General features: G+C 39.1%; 1 protein-coding gene across 42 annotated transcripts in view; it reads left to right on the top strand.

The window, feature by feature from the left end:
- The window catches only part of FOXP1 (forkhead box P1), a 624,022-nt gene that overhangs the window by 556,674 nt on the left and 49,804 nt on the right, over window positions 1–17,544 (top strand). For all 42 annotated transcript variants that reach the window (XR_006057033.2, XM_060402200.1, XM_060402196.1 and 39 more), the window contains one exon: window positions 10,464–10,568. Coding sequence is in view for 41 of the 42 variants with exons in the window: in XM_060402200.1 (XP_060258183.1) it covers window positions 10,464–10,568 (105 nt within the window). In the remaining variant the exon portion in view is untranslated. The remainder of the gene's footprint in view (window positions 1–10,463; window positions 10,569–17,544) is intronic.

Genomic DNA, 17,544 nt, shown 5'->3' on the forward strand with positions numbered 1-17,544 from the left:
GTTCTTAGTGAAAGTTAAAGGACAAAGGTCATTTTCACAAAGGCGTCAGGAAAACAGATACAATGCTAGAGTCACCCTTTTCCCTGTTCCCACATACCATTTTCCCTTTCCTAGACAGATGAAAAAGCTCCCTCCCCACCTCCCCCCCCCCACCCCCACACACACTACAGTATAACACATGAAGAAACTGGACCTGTCCTGTTATTTACTACAAGAGTGTAGGATTTGACTTCTGGTTGATTTTGAGGCATTATTCTCTAGTATGAAAAATGCTCAAAATAATAGACTCCAAGATGGAAAATTGTCCTGAATATGTCAGTAATCATTTCTTTTGCTATTGTGAAATCTACATTACTTTTTTTTAATTGGTCATCCATGATCAAATTCCAAAGCCAGCTCACCCAGTTTGATATCGTTCAAGTTGGCTTCCTGTATATTCACAAATACTTGATATCAGTTCTTGAAAATTAGTGTTAAAGCATCTGAGGTCTGATGATGTTTTCAGATATCACTTTTATCATTCAAAATCAAATTTGGACTCCATATTCAGACTTAAGAAATTTGATGTTACTTCAAATCTCAGTGAGTAGGATAGAGTAGCAAAGTAGGGGGCAGGGAAGTGTGATAAGAACTAAGAAGTGAAGAGAAAGAAAGAAGGTAGGATGGGTTTTGTGTAAGTTGTTAAAGCATGGTGGGAAAGAGGATGGTGGCCGATGGGGAAAGGGAAGTGCTGAACAGCTTCTAAGTCAAAGGAGGTCGCCAAGGGGGAGTGGATGTGCTTTTTGGTGTATGTATTTGCAGGGCGTGGGGAATGCTTTAGAAAAAGGTCGCTTCCTGCTCTCCCTCAGAGGTAAGGACATAGCTATCATTTCTTTAACCAAACCTCATTCAGCAACTACTCCTTATTCATTTTTTTTTTCAATTTATTTTATTGGTTATCAATAACGTTATATTTATAAATACATTCATGAATGTGTTTTTCTTCAAGAATTTAGTTTATATATAATTCAAAGCAATGTATATACAATTAAAATTTCATATAAATATATATATTTATATAAATATCAATATGATGTATATACTTATTATAATATATCCATATATATTTGCAAATTATATATTTCAAATACTTTAATTTACAACCTCATAGAACAATATTTTTTCTGCCCAAATATATTGTCAACAATTTTATATTTACCAAGGTGACGTCATGAACATAAATGAACTTCATCATCTTACGAAGATAAATGTTCCTCTTCTTTTCTACTCTTGAACTCAGAAGAGTAATAGTATAAATGAATTCCACAAAACAGAGTATTTTAGTTGCAAAAATGCTTCGAGAGTGTTTCTGCACACACCCTCTTTAATCTGCATAACTAGTGAAAGTTTGATGGAGGCCTTCCCCTGGGAGAAGCAACACAGGTCATCACTTGTGTTTCCCTGTGGTTGTGACATGAGGAGTTGGAAGGCAGGACAGTTAAATGACTTGCAAGGTTCCTTGTTTTTAATGCTTCTGTAACGAGGAACAAAGTCTTTATTCACCTGGTACCCATCCCTCTACGTAGTGCTGGCCCTCAGGAAAAGGTTGTTACACTCCATTCATGTGTTGGGCGGAGAGATCCACAAAGTACATTCTGAAATGATTTTTCAGTACACCAACGGATCAACAGAATCTGGAGAACAAAAGTTGTCCCTAGGCGTTCATTCCTCAAAATGTTTGGTTGCTCAGGTTTTATTTTTATTAAAATTTATTTCCATTCCTCCCCCCAGTCAGACTTCAAAAATTATACTAAAGTGATTTTAAAATTATTTTAAATAATGATTATAAATTCTTTTGAGAATGGAGATAATGTATCTGGAAAAAAGAAAATCAGCAAAAGTGAAGCAACAAAAATATATATGTAAAGAGAACAAACTCTAATCTTTACACTTATGTTCATTTGGTTTTTGGCAAAAGTGCCAACATAGCTCACTTGGGATAGAATAATCTTTTCATCAAACACTGCTGGAACAACATGCAAAAGAATGAAGTTCTATACCTGCCTCACATAAAATATAAAAATTAACTCAAACTCGATTAAATGTGAGGGCTAAAGCTCTTGGAAGAGAATATAGAATAAGTCTTAATTACTTTGAATCAGTCAGTGGTTTCTTAAATGTGACACCGCAAGCGCAACAAGGAACTAAAGGGGGGAGAAAAAAGATTGGACTTCATCGAAATGTAAGACTTTCGTGCCTCAAAGCATACCATCAATAAACTGAAAAGACAGTCTACAAAATGAGTACCAGTGTTGGTAAATCTTGTATCTCATAATGGACTTGCATGCGGAAATATATACATGAAAAAACTTGCAGCTCCAAAATAAAGAGAACTCAGTGTTTTTTGATAGGCAAAGGGTCTGAATCGACATTCTCTAAAGAAGATACACAGGTGATCAATAAGCACATGAAAAATCGATCAGAGCCCCTAACCTTGTTGTTTTTTTAAAATTGTCTTGGAGTGCAGTTCCTTTATAGTGTCGTGGTTCCGCTGCACAGCAAATGAACAGCTGTATGTTTACATACATCCCCTCTCTTCTGGGTTTCCTTCCCATTTAAGTTACCGCAGAGTGTTGAGTAGAGTTCCCCGCACTGTGCAGTAGGTTCTCACTAGTTCTCTATTTTGTGTGTAGTATCAGTAGTGCATATATGTCAACCCCAGTCTCTCAGTTCATCCCACTTCCCCTTCCCCTTTTGTATCCATACGTTTGTTTTCTGTGTCTCCTTTGTAAATAAGATCTATACTGTTCTAGATCCTCATATATGAGTTAAGATGTAGGATTTGTTTTTCTCTTTCTCACTTCACTCTCTATGACAGTCTCTAGGTCCATCCACATCTCCTTAAACGGCAGTTTCATGCCTGTTTATGACAGTAATACTGTATATATCAGCACCATTAATCTTCACACAAGCATAAATCAAAAGTGCAGAAAGGTAACAATTTATATCTTCTGGAATGGCTATGAAGAAGACAGATGGCACGTATATTGGCAAGGATGTGGAGAAACTGGAACCCACAAACAGTGCTGGTGAGAACACAGCATAGTGCAGCTGCTTTGGAAGATGGGCAGGCAGTTTCTCAAAGTGTTGACCATAGAGTCACACATGACCCAGCAGTTCTACTCCTGAATATACACCCAAACAGGTATACTCAAACAGGTACATGAATGTGAATTGTAATATCACCACTATCACCACAGTAGCCACAATGTGGGACCATCCCAAAGGTTAATCAGCAGATGAGTGGATAAACAAAATGTGTTCTGTACATGCAGGGGAATAGTATTCAGTCATGAAAAGGGAAACGAGGCACTGACACACGCTGCAGTGCGGCCCTTTCAAAACACGAAGATTCGTGAAAGAAGCCAGATACACAAGACCACTTGCTACGTGGTCCAGGTTGTAGGAAATGTTCAGAAGAGGCAGATCTCTAGAAACAGAAAGTTGATTAGTGATTGACAGGGACCAGGGCAGTGACCACTAATGGGTGCAGTGTTTCTTTTTGGTGTGATATAAAATGTTCTGAACTTACATTCTGGTAATACTTTGACAGCTCTGTGAATATTGCATTATATACTTTATATATGCCATTGCATTAGGTACTTTATTTAGTGAGTTATTTTTGGCTGCACCTCGAGTCTTAAGGGATCGCGGTTTCCCAGCCAGGAACTGAACCCACCCCTCACAGTGAAAGTGCCAAATCCTAACCACTGGAACCCATGAAATTCCCTGAATTATGTACTTTAAATAAGTGAGTTGCTTGGGATGTGGACTGTGTTGTTCAGTTGCTCAGTCGTGTCTGACTCTGCAACCCCATGGACTGCAGCACACCAGGGTTCCCTGTCCTTCACCATCTCCCAGAGCTTGCTCAAACTCATGTCCATTGAGTTGGTGATGCCATCCAACCATCTCGTCCTCTGTCATCCCCTTCTCCTGCTGCCTTCTATCTTTCCCAGCATCAGTTTCATTGAGGGATATGAACTATACCTCAATAAAACTTAGAAAAATGTATTCCGTTGTTTTGAGCCGTTAGAAAATGACCAGCGGTCTTCTGGAACTTTCTGTGTCAAACAACACGCTAATGAGATGAAATACAGTTTATGATTTGGGGCTGATGGTGAGGGCAAAGGGGAGAAGTTATAAGCCCTAATGGGCACAGATGCAGCCTTTTGTTGCAGATGAATCAGAAATTGAGAAAAATAACAGAAGACAAATTTGGAAAAGGGGGAAAAACAAACAGGGTGAAAGTTAGTGCACAGACATGAAAGTTAGCATGGAGGAAAATTGACATTGAGGTACAGCGAGGTGTCTGTGCTTTTCTTTTTTCTTTTTAGATTATTTTCCATTGTAGTTTATTACAAGATACTGAGACATTCCCTGTGCTATACAGTAGGTCCTTGTCGATTATTTTATAGATAGCCTGGAAAATCCCATGGATGGAGGAGCCTGGTGGGCTGCAGTCCATGGGGTCGCTAAGAGTCGGACACGACTGAGCGACTTCACTTTCACTTTTCACTTTCATGCATTGGAGAAGGAAATGGCAACCCACTCCAGTGTTCTTGCCTGGAGAATCCCAGGGACGGGGGAGCCTGGTGGGCTGCCGTCTATGGGGTCACACAGAGTCGGACACAACTGAAGCGACTTAGCAGCAGCAGTGCGGATACGTGAATCCCAAACTCGTAATTTGTCGTTCCCCCTCCTTTTCCCCTTTTAGTGACCATAAGTTCTTTTTCTGTGTCTGTGAGTCTGTTTCTGTTTTGTGAACAGATTCATTTGTGTCACTGTTTAGATCCCACGTGTAAGTGATACATCTTTGTCTTCCTGTGTCTGACGTCTTTCAGGTGCTGTGCTCATCTTTGAGTCCTTCCCTGCTGTTGCGCATGACGTCGTTTCAGGCTTTTGCGGCTGAGTAGTGTCCATCACATGTAGCGCATCCTCTTTATCCTTTCATCTGTCAGTGGGCGTGTCGCTTTCTGCAATGTCTTCGCTCTTGTGTTAATAAATAGTGCTGCTATGAACATTGGGGTACATGTATCTTTTTGCATTAGAATTTCCCTTGGATATATGCCCAGGAGTGTGATTGCTGGAACGTATCTTAACTCTATTTTCAATTTTGTAAGGAGCCGCCATACTGTTCTCCATAGTGGCTGTACCAGCTTACAAGTACACCAACATTGTAGGAGGGTTCCCTTTTCTCTGAGGTGTCTGTGTTTTTCCTCTCCTTCAAAGATTCTTCTCTTGGTTACCACAGGGAAAATTAGCTTACAGGACTTAGAGCATAAAGACCACTAAAGTATACAGATTGAAGTTAAGAAATTGTTCTTAGTTTTAGCAGTGATTCTAGTTTCAAATTTTGGTTGAGTGGAGAACTTGAGAAGGTAATAGTGAATCATCACCAGTGAAAAACCATACCAATATTTAAAATCTTATCAAAGGCCAAAGACAGTGTTGAAACTAAGGCTCTGGCTGGTATACTTTGACATAGTAAAAACAAATACCAAAACAAGTTTTAAATAAATGTCAGTGATGCCAGTACATCATACTGACTAATATAGAGCATATTTAATATTATGTAATATTAGAAATTGTTACATATTTTTGTGTAATTATACTTTTTGTGGCAAGTTGATTCTTTCTAACCTGAAATGTTGTCACTATTATTGTGTTAATAAATATATCTAGTTTTTACATACCAAGGATTATCAGAAGAAATTTAAATCACCTCTTTATTTTTTTTGACTGTGTACTATTTGTATTTTATACATTTGAAATAAAGCTAAATGATAGAAAGTGCCAGAATGCTGTTTTTTCAAGTCAGTTAGCATCATTCTGGTCCCAACCTTCAAGAATTTTTTTAAAGGGCAAACATTTATTGCATATATGTCCACATGGAAATTAAATAGAATAATATAATTATTGTCTGTTCATGCACCAGTCCATCTAACATTAACTGAACTCGTGTTATGTGCAAGGTACTGAGTAGGTAGAGATGAATTAGATGCAATCCCTGCCCCTAAATATTTTCAACCTGGGAGTTCATAATAAGACATCGTCTGTTAAACAATTGACCTTACACTTCTGAAGGTTAATTTTGGGGGAAGCATGTTTAGATCCCTTTAAAATCAAATATATCTATTTATTCATCTGTTATTCAACACTTTATTTAGCATTTATTCAAAACTGATCTTGGCAGCCTTTCAGAACTTATATACTTCTCACATCAGTGAGCTCCCCTTTGAACAGTTGATTTAAATGACTAAGTCACAGGCTTTATCTAACCATGTTGAGGTGGTCATTTTCCCACCAAGTTTCATCATAAAAATGAAATTCTGAGTTAATTCAAGTTTAAAAATTCCCATGCTCATTTATTAAACTTAATTTACTCTTCTGAAAATATGGGTGTTGGATTAGATTACCACAGGATCACCTCTGGTCCTGCAAATTCATAAATGTGTGTGTGTGTGTGTGTGTGTGTGTGTGTGTTTGCTCAGTTGTATCCGACTCCTTGCGACCCAGCCCGCCAGGCTCCTCTGTCCATGGGATTTTCCAGGCAAGAATACTGGCGTGGCCATACTCTTTTTTTTTTTTTTTTTTTTCAATTTTCCTGTCCTGTCTCTTTTGGCATGTCCCAAAAGGCAGTAAGAATAGAAACTTTTTCCACTTTTCCGGTGAAACAGAAAAGCTCCCATTCAGGGGTACACCTGCTGAGGTCTGAGGGTGCTTCATCCAGAATGACTAAAAGGCCAAAGCGGGACCTAGTCACACAGGCAGCACAGGTACCACATTGGCTTACACCAGCATCATTCTGGAGAGTGAGTCCCACATAGACAGCCCTTGACTTTTTCATGCATGTATATGTTTCTGTGTGGGTTTGTGAGGGTCTGTGTATGTGTTTATACATATATTGAACATTTGCCAGAAAAACATACCTGTCATGCACAAAATTTAAAACTTCAAAAGATACAAAAAATGATACAGTGAAAATTTCATTTCTCTACTCCTTTGTTACTCCCCTCCTGCCCCAGAGGGACAAGTATTACAACATCTTATGTGTCTTTCCAGAGAGGCTATTCCCGGCACCACTGCCAATCTGTTCTTTTTCCTTGCAAAGCCAGTCGCCTTATTTCAGCCAGTTGTGTATGGACCGAGAGAGTGGCACTGAGAAACGTGCTCTGCCATGTGTGAAACAGATAGCTGGTGGGAGGCTGCTGTGTAGCGCAGGGAGCTCAGCTCGGTGCCCTGTGGTGATCTAGAGGAGTGGGAGTAGGGGCAGGGAGGCTTAACCAGGGAGGGGATGTACGGGTACATATAGCTGATCCACACTGTTGGACGGCAGAAACTGATACAACATTGTGAAGCAGGTGTGTTCCGATAAAATATAAAGTCTTCACATAGGGAAAGCAAGTGACAGTGGGAGGCAGAGCCTGTTTCCATGTCTGTAAACTCTAGTAATGCTTGAGAAAGAGATCACAGCATGGCGATGCGCCAGGGCACCTGCGGGGTTGGCCAGGGTGGGGTTGTGCTAGGCGTGGGATGAAGTCGGGGCAAAGTTGAGGAGCCAACACGGTATGAAGTGAACTTTTAAAAATAAGATCATGTAATGGTTTTGTGATAAAAAACAGGTTTAAGGTGGAGCACGTTTTCAAGAGGTCTGCTGTGTATGTAAATATGCATGCGCGCCAGGAGTTGGCATTTCTCTCAGCCTTCAGATGTGAATGGTTACCCTTGTGAAGCTTCGTGAGTTGTCATCTGTCCTTCCTTTGAAATAAGGATATTCAGTTGAACCAAGTATACGTTCTTAGAGGAGAGTGGTTTTTTAATTCAGGTTACAGGGGATGTTTTGGGGGGTAGGGAGTGGGAGTGGTGGTTACTAATTTATGTGCATTTTATTTCTAGTTGTAAATTCCTCTAGTGAAGACATGTTACTTTCTTTCACACTATAACTGAGAACCTTCTTGGCTTAACCCACAAAGCACTGATGAATAACCATTGGTAATTTGTAACTAGTGAGGTTAATTTTATATCTGAATTAGTTGAGTTTCTTCATTTCTAATCTAAAGAATCAGACAAAGTAGGTACAATAACTAAGAATGTACTCAGCATGGAGCATTTCTCAAGAGCTACTTTAAAAAGTATCTGTGGTCATTGTTAAAACTTAGGACTGATTTCAAAGAGTGGTTCCATTTCTCTAAATGTATCTTCTGGTGAAAATCAGCTCTGTACTGGGATGTTTGGCCCAGTAAATTTTATTTCTAACATTATTCATAAATATTAGAAACATGAAGGGAACCTCTGTGTCCAAAATGGAGGAATATTAGATTGATTTTGGCAGGTAACTTGACCTGAGGTGGTATATGACAAGCTGTTATGCGTCAATATATAAGCCTCTTAAGGATTAATTAGTTGATAACAAGACACATTATTTACAAAATTATCTTAAATTTGAAAGAATAATACAAACCTCCATCCCTTAATTTATCAAAAATGTATTTGTGTGTATTCAGGGTTTTTTTTTTTTTTTTTCTTTTCAAGGTTTGTACAACAAATATACACTAATTCTTTTAGGATTATGAAAATACTTTAATCTTCACAAAATTGGTAAAGAAAAGAGTTATTGTGGTTGGGCTTCTTTTTTTCCTTTGTAAGATATTGGTTTAGAACAGTTTTCTTTTTAAATGATTTCCTTCCCTCAGATATTCTGAGGATCTTGTTACTTTGAAGGATTCTTGGAGTTTAAATATTGCCAGTAATTTTTTAAATTCTGTTTTGTACCATCCTTTATTTATTTTTTAAATTCAGAAGATGGACATGGATAGGTAGTCATTCTTTGCTTCATTCCAATGGAATTTTACCCCTTTACCTGCTCAGAGAATATCATTTTATTGCTGGGCTTTAGAAATCTCACTGTAACTACCTTAGCTCTCTTGTGTTACTCTCTTTCTTCCATGAGGGCGCCTTTCAGTGCTTTTCCTAACTTAGTCTTTTGCTTTTTTTTGTTGTTTTTTTCTCAGAATTGTTTTCTATTGTCAGGCAAAATAGTTTCTTATTGTTTTAAAATGATATTAGGTTTCCAAGTGAATCATTTAAGAGCCACAAAGAGACCTGTGGATCTTTGTTAAGGTGTGTGCTTGGTATTGACCTTAGTTTAAATGTTCATACTATGCTGGCTGTGGATTAATTACGTTGTAAGTCAGGGACAAGTGGCATGTGCGGATGTCTGTTCTATGAATGTGAGTCGATAAAATACGTGAATACACATCCTGGCAGTTATATAAAATACAAGCCCCTCATGCGTGTGCGTCGTGTGTGTGTGTGTGTGTGTGTGCGTGTGTGATTATAATTCAGTGTGCCTGAAGTTCAGAGTCTGGCAGAGGCAGTGGAGTAAGTTGCAAAATAGCCCTTTCCTTGAAAAGAATGTGCTCTAGTACAAAACGGAACTCTTAATGTTAGTTTTACATTTCTATTTGATGGAGTCTAAGGTTATGGAACGACTGTAAAAATAATTTGTCTGAAACACGTCTGGATGCAGAAATCTAACGGAGAAAGTATTTGAGAATATGGTTCATCAGCAAGTACAACAGATTCACTTTTCTGAGCACCACGTGGCATGGATCAAAGCATCCCATGACCTGCATCCGTGTGGCCAAATCATTAGCTATTGATTAGAGCTCCAGTGGAGGAGTAAGCCCTTTGTGTTCATGCCAAGTTTTCCCCCAGTCTTGGTGTCAGTCGCTGTAGGGATAGAATCTTCCTGCTCCAGTTAACATTGTTGTTGTTATTAAGTTAATCATCTACTTGGATACATTTGTCTTTCTCAGTTATTTCATTCTACATTCTAAATTATTTTATTGCACTCTGGTTGGTAAAATTAACTTGTGAAAAGACTGTACAGTTTGGGGGATGCTCTTTGTGGTAGAAGGGAGAGAAAAATTTTATAATGTTCTGGGGAGAATCTCAAAATCAAGTACAGATTATAATTTCCACTATGTAGACTAAATGGTAAGTTCTAGCTTTTTAAAAAATTTGTGTATTTTTTAATTGAAGAATAATAGCTTTGTAGAATTTTGTTGTTTTCTGTCAAACATCAACAAGAGTCAGCCATAGGTATAAAGTTCTGGCCTTTTAACAAATCCTTTGCAGTCTGAGTGGAGAGGTCTGCCTCTTAACAAAAGCCTGTCGAGCACTTTTCTAATGTGATGCTAACATTCCTAATACTGGGCTGTTCACATTTTGAAATTTAGCTCTTGCTTTGTAAGTAAAGTGTGCTGCAGAAGTAATTCATAAATTCCATGGGAAGAGGAAAGCACGAGTTGGTTTGTGTTCGCATTTTGGCGACATGGGCCGGCTCCTCTTGCCTTTTATGTCTGGTGGGATGGTTCTGGGCAGCCAATTCATTCTCTTGTCCTCTGTGCATTTTCTTTCAGTTTGCCCCATGAGGAACATCCACATAGCCATCCTCTCTATGGACACGGTGTGTGCAAGTGGCCTGGCTGTGAAGCAGTGTGTGAAGATTTCCAGTCATTTCTAAAGTAAGAATGATTTGATGACACTTTCTTCTTAGACGTAGCCGTCACCTCCCACTGTTCATGCTTTTCCTCACGAGATGCCTTTTTCATGCAGGGTTTCACACCACCATTTTGAAGATAGACTCACAATCACCATGTCTAGCATAGTCATAGGAATAGTTTTACAGATCTATTGAGTGTTGCCTTGTTAAGTGGAAGAGATTGATATCCAAGGGCAGTTTGATCCTATTTCGTAAGATCCTTTACTTATTTTCTCAGAATGACAGTGATTAAGTAAAAATTGTTCCAGTGTTAAACGTGTAGTAATTTAGTCTTTGCTTTTACTCACATCCCCTCCATATTAAATTAATAACACAAGCACTAGCTCTAGTTTTATAAAATCGGTGTCAATTACTGGCCAATTACAACTTGATGATTGGGCCTCTTTGTTTCTTCACAAATGACTTTACAAACGTCCAGGAAAAGCTACCAATTCGATTCTTACCTTTCTATATCACTGTTGGCTTTTGTTCGGATTCTTGTTGTATAGGGAAAAGGATTCAGTTTAATTCCTGCAGTTAAAGTATGACTGAAACTTGGGCTATCCCATTTGAATCTATATGCTGATTAAGCATCCCTTGAGTAAATGGTGTGTTAACCCTCTGGAAGCTGAAATGAGATGCTTCTGCACTACATCGTAAGATTTCCTTCATATACAGTGCCTTGTCCTTTAAAAATATTGAGATGAAACTGCCCCGCATTATTGACATCACATAAATATATTCATAGTATCATTGAATCATTGATGTATGGACTGAGTATAATACTGCATTATATTCACTATGTTTATATATCATACAACAAGCAAACATATGCATGTATGAAACTCCTATATATACAGGTGCATGATGGTTTGCAAACTGGGTGTTGAGGGGCCAGTAGGGAGTCTTTGCCTCTGACTTTTCTGTCTCATTCAAGCCCCATAATAGAGGTGGGCTGATTTACATGCAGGTCTCTGGTTTTGCAAGATCTTTATATTATTAGAACAATCTCAGTATCTATCTTTATGGACCTGGGTTCAAATATGTTAATAAAGCCAGCATTAGAGATACAGTGTTACCTGCAAGCACTTCTGGTGAATATCATGTTTTTAATGAATGAATGGAAGCCTGTGAATCTGTTTTGGTGATTTTCCACTTTAATATTTTACTTCAAGAGCATTACGTGGTCATTAAAAACTTAAGTACTTAAAATTTTTTAGAAAAGAGATAGTTAAAATTGATTCTAAATATTAATACTCAAGAGCAGTAATACTTTATTTTAAATTAAGCAACAGCTCTTTACAATTATGATAATTCAAGTTAGTACTACTGGGCCTTGTTCCCTCCTAAATCCGTTATTGTAGAATCTTTGTTTTCTTATTTCCTAATCACTTGCCTAATTGTATTTTGATAATGAGAAAAAGATCTCGGCAGAAACATTTCAATTCTAGTTTCACTTTCCGTACCAGTGCTAACTTTGATAAATACCTTGGTTTAACTTCACTCCTCTATAGAATGGCCAGTGAACATCTATAAATATGATTTATTTTATAAAGTTTCTAGAACTATAGAATTACTATCAACATTCTTATTGACTTGTGTCATTAGGGAAAAGGGCATTTTTCCAATTGACCACTTAAAATTTTTTGTTAATAGGCAAAGTATTTCCCACTCAGATCTTAGGTCCATTTATTATGTGAGCTGATGTTAGGTGTGTATATATATATATATATATATATATATATATATATATATATATATATGTAGTGGGGGGGTGCAAATATACCTCCATGAAAAAATGGCACACTTTCAAACCACATCCATTTCTAAAGAAATGGATCTGAAGGTCATCAGAATAGAGCCTAGACTTGATTCCTATAAAAAAAGCCCATTTTTCTTGTAAGGCTATGAGGAGTCTGGCCCTTGTATAGGAAACCACCATTTAGTTTTCAGTTTGATTCATGTCCCTCTATTATTTTGTGTGGTTTTGCACATGACATGGCATGTTTGCTCAGAGACACTGAAATGCTCCCGCTAGTCCTGCAGCTGTTGCTTCTTTAGTTCCTAGCACTTGCTTATTGATGTATGTTTGTCGGAATATTTATGTTTGCAAGTTAAAGAAAACCAACTTAAATTGGCTTAAACCAAAGAAAAGGAGGGTGGTGCTGGGGGTTGATAATTGGTCTGATAATACAGCTGGCTGCAAGCATGACTGGACCCTGATGCTTCAACAAGGTTATTGGAGTATGGGTTCTTTGCTCCTTAGCTCTGTTTTCTTCTGTGTTGACTTCCTACTCAGGCTCTTTCCAAGTAAAAGTAAAGAAGACAGATTCGCCTGCCATAAGTTGATTGATCCCAGAGTGCATCTCTTTTTTCAGTAGTTGCAGAAAAGTGTTCTTTGTGGACTGTCATTGGCTCAGATTGAGTAGGTGTCCTAGCTCTGAACCAGTCATGAGGCAGCCAGGCCTGAGTCACATGCCGACCTGCAGAGTGCGATAAATTGTTCATCCCCCAGGGGCCACACGGGGGCTGGGGATGAGAGGCTTGGTTCCCAAAAGTAAAAAAATGACTCTTGTAAAGCAGCAAATGGAGGGTAAATGCTGAATAATAAAGTTGCCTCTAGTTCTTAGAGCTCTCATGGTGCTTTCCCAAGTTACCCATTGGTTGACAGTCTATGACAAATTCAGGATTTTGATGTGCTTCCTCAGTGGTATCTTAGCTCTTGGAAATTCACAGTAGTCTTCCAGTGTAAGGCCAAGAGTAGTGAAAAGTAAGTAACTCTTGTGAGTTCATGTCCTTCATGTGTTGGTTCAGTCTGAAGGGTGGTCATGTTGGCTGTAGTGAAACCAGCTTTGCCATATGGCCTCTTGGAATGACATCACAGCAGTGTCATTATTATCAGGAAGTGCTGTTTGAAGCATTTCTTCTCAAACTGCCAGATTTTGTAGCCTCTGAAAGTATCTTTTTCTTGGGCCCATGAGCAGGACCTTGTCCCCTGATCCCACTTTAGAAGTATTCTCTTACGGTTTTAGAAAATTGATATTAGAGGTCTTAGATTTTCAGGACACCCTTACTTAACACAGTGTCGATTGCGCTGCACTCCTTTTTTTTAATCGCCATGCTGCATAGCATGTGGGATCTTAGTTCCTCAGTCAGGGATCAAACCCACATTCCTGCCTTGGGAGTGCAGAGTATTAACCACAGGACCGCCAGGAAATTCCCTGCTCAGCCTTTGATTTAGAGGTTGCTTCATAGATTTTTTTTTATCACCTATCTTCTAAATTAGAATTTTACACTCCCCTGGTATAGCTCTGACCTGTTCAACAGTCATAATTTGAAGTGCTTTACATATATAACTCAGTTAATACAGCCACCTTATAGTGATACTATTGCAGTTTTACTCTCAAGCTACAGATAAGGATACTAAGGAACAGCAAGGTTAAATAATTTTCCCAAGGTCACACAGCTAATAATAGGTGGAGTCAAGATCTAAACCCAGTGAGACTTCATAGGACTTGCTGTTAACTGTTATATAATAGCGCCTGGTTAGAAGCAGTTCATTTTATTAACAGTATGCTTACTGTGTACGGCAGTAGGCATAAAGAAAGCTTTGAAGAAAGGCAGAATGGGTCGTGAAGCCAGTTGCTAGGAGTGTGTTCTTTGAGCTCAGTGTAAGCACGTGTGATTTGGGACGATAATAATAACTGCCTCTTAGGGTTGGGAGAATGAAAAGGTACATCACGTCAGGTGTCTGGTCCGTAGCAGGCACTGTCGAAAAATATTAGTACTTCTTTTCTCATCTACTTAAGTGTATTTTTAAAAAGAGAAATGAAGCTATACAAACATTGGGCTTCCCTTGTGACTCAGCTGGTAAAGAATCCACCTGCAATGAGGGAGACCTGGGTTTGTGAAGAGCCCCTGGAGAAGGGAAAGGCTACCCACTCCAGTATTCTGGCCTGGAGAATTCCATGGACTGTATAGTCCATGGGGTCGCAGAGTCAGACACAACTGAGCGACTTTCAGTTTCACTTTCTTATAAGCATTTCTGACCTTGTACCTAGGGAAGAGGTTGTGACTATGCAGAGCTTTAATATGTCAGAAGAGACTGTTCTTTAACATAATCCTTAACCATACATTTCAGTAGAGTGTCCTACACAGTCAAAGGTGATTGTAAGACAGGGCCGGCAAACTTTTCCTGTAAAGGAGCCAGATAGTCGATACGATGGACTTTCGCAGGCCACCTAGTCTCCAAGACAAGCACTCAGCTTGTGGGCACAGAAGCAGCCATAGGATCTGTGTGAGGAGTGGGTGTGGCTTCGTTCTTTGCACCAGTTTGCTGACCTCTGACCTAGGGTACTCTTCTCTGGTATCCTTACGTTTTCAGCTGAGCCACATCCTTGAATTCCCTGGGCATTGCTCTCCTGGCTTGTTTCAGGTCTCAGAATGAGACCTTTTTTTTTTTTCCCTCTTCCTGAGGAAGAAAAATCATAACTGTTGGTAAATCAGAACCAGAGATTTGACACTCTTCTATGATCATTCTGCAGCGTTTGTTCCCAAGGTGAGGTATACCACAGGGCCCTTGATTTCAAAGATAAACACTGTACAAATAACCGTCCTGTTGGCTTTCCCTGCCAGCCAACAGAGGGATGCTTTATCAGAATCGGCAGATACCCAGTCTATTGTGTGCATTTATTTCCCTGTTTCTTCTCAAAACAAGTTGCAGTTTGAGTGTTTTGTTTTGTTTTTTTAATCTGTCAACCGTGAGTTATCATGTGACGGTTGTGTTTGTTGGAGGAAGCCGATACCAGCAGGTACCCATGCTTAACTTCACTGCAGCCCGCCAGCCCTGCATTGCTTGGAATCCTCCGATAACAGAAAAACAAAAACAAGCCCAGTACCATCCAGACAGGTGAAAGTTCCGAGTGTGCTCCTGTCCACACCCCTCGTGGATCAAGTTTTTTGTTTTTTCTTTTTTAACCAGGTTGAAGTCAGAGTCCTCACTGATAAAAACAGGAATCTATAATTCTTTCTCTTTGCTCTTTGAAAAAGGGTGCATACTATTCTTCAGCAAGGTGGGGAGTGGATGTGAAGGTTGAATCATGACTGCATTTTCCTGTTTCTGACTTGGAGGGTAAAATCAGACACAGATCCATAGTTCCACAAATACCAGGCCCTCATGTGTGTTTGGGAAAAAGTATTATTTGGGCCCTTGCTTACTAGCCATTTGAAAGAAATTTTGTTTTCATTTTTATCTTTTGGTTATTGCTCATGAAGAAAAGCACCATGCCAGACAATCAAAACCCAAATTCCTTTACACGTTAGTCAGATGTACATTACTTCTTAAAGCCAAAATAAATTTTATATGTCCTCTTGGAGAAGACAGGGAGGGAAATGTCTCAAGAAAATGCCCAGCAGTGGAACTTTGACCCTTTCAAAAAGGTTGAGGGCTGGAGACAGCAGAGGACATTTCATCACTAATTCGCTTTTTAACGAAAAAAAAAAAAAAAAAAAATTTTTTTTCCTGTGAATTTCACTTCTGAAAACTGTGAAGAGTTTTATGTGCAAGAAACTCCTAAGTGCTGGTCTGTGATGTTTTCACAAGTGTTTTTATCATGGTAACATCTTGTTTACTTTAGTTCCCGGCCTAAAACTACTTGGAACATGTTAAGAAAACATTTCAAGAAAGCCTCGACAAAGAGGCTTTTGTTTCCGCAGCCACTGCGAGGCTGCAAGGATCACAAAGGTGTTAACTTTCAGCCCCTTAAGCGCTTCCACATGAAATTCCAGCACTGATGTTTGTGGTTTTGGAAAAACAAAGTGTATGTTAAAGAAACCAGGTATATGCTAATACATGTCGAAGGAGGCCGGATATCATAAATTGTTCGAAACTTATTCGTGGCTCTGGGTTTGCACGCCTGAACGTTCTGCAGTGAATTTACCTCTGGTGAGTACAGGAGAGCACGTGGAGGGGGACTAGCCTTCTAGAAGGTGGGCATATGCAAATAACCATTCTCGCCTCTGCATTTCAATCTCCAGAAGCGGGGGTGGGGGGAGGAAAATTTCCCCCATCAGTTCCCAGGTGACAAGTCTTGGAGTTTTGCACAACGAGCTTAATATGTTTATGGATTGACTTTCCCACTTACGCCTTTTTGAGTTGGTTTGAGAAAAAGAAATATCAGGTGGTACCAAGAAACATTTCTTTCCCCCTTAAAGTCTCTCCTTTCACCTTTCGACATTGTTCAGGAGTTCAAGACCTTTCCAAGCACTCAGAGGTCAGAATGGCCTAAATGCCGCAGCGCCCTCTAGTGATCAATAGAATGGTCCATAGAAAAGTTGAGACAACTTTGCCAAAGACAACATGCCTAGTGCCACCTCTTTGCTCAGAATAAAAGCAAGTAACATCGGAATGCATTTTTTTTTCCTGTCAGCAAACAGATTTTAGTCAGAAATGCAAATGAAATTTAATTTTTCCTCATAGGCTTTGAAAGCATTTGAGAATTTTCCGACTGTCTACCCAGTCAGTTCTGCATATCACCGTGCCCGTGTACCCAGCACAGTGTGTCACCGTAGAGACAGTGTGTCTGTAAGTCATTAGCTAGCCTAGGTGTTTCACGTGATCACTTCCGGCGTGTAATTATAAAGCAGCGCTGAAAAGATAGGGATCGTCTTCACTGCAGACTTTTATTGACAGTGTCTACCATATTATGGCCATGTCTAAATGGTAAAATTTATTATTAGCAGCAGCGTCACAAAAGTCTGAGACAGCGATTTTCCTTTCAATAAAAGTAGTTAAAAACCTTTTAGAAAATCCATAATTTTGATTGCTGGTACTTCATAAATGTATAACTGGTACTTTTTAGCTGTCTCTTTAGGGAAAAATGAGTTTTATCACCTGCCGTACCTGGGTTAATGAAATTGTGTGTTGGAATTTAGCCAGGATGAAAGATGAGATCATTCCA

The sequence above is a fragment of the Ovis aries genome, chromosome 19, assembly GCF_016772045.2.
Source record: "Ovis aries strain OAR_USU_Benz2616 breed Rambouillet chromosome 19, ARS-UI_Ramb_v3.0, whole genome shotgun sequence".
NCBI classification, from domain to species: domain Eukaryota; kingdom Metazoa; phylum Chordata; class Mammalia; order Artiodactyla; family Bovidae; genus Ovis; species Ovis aries.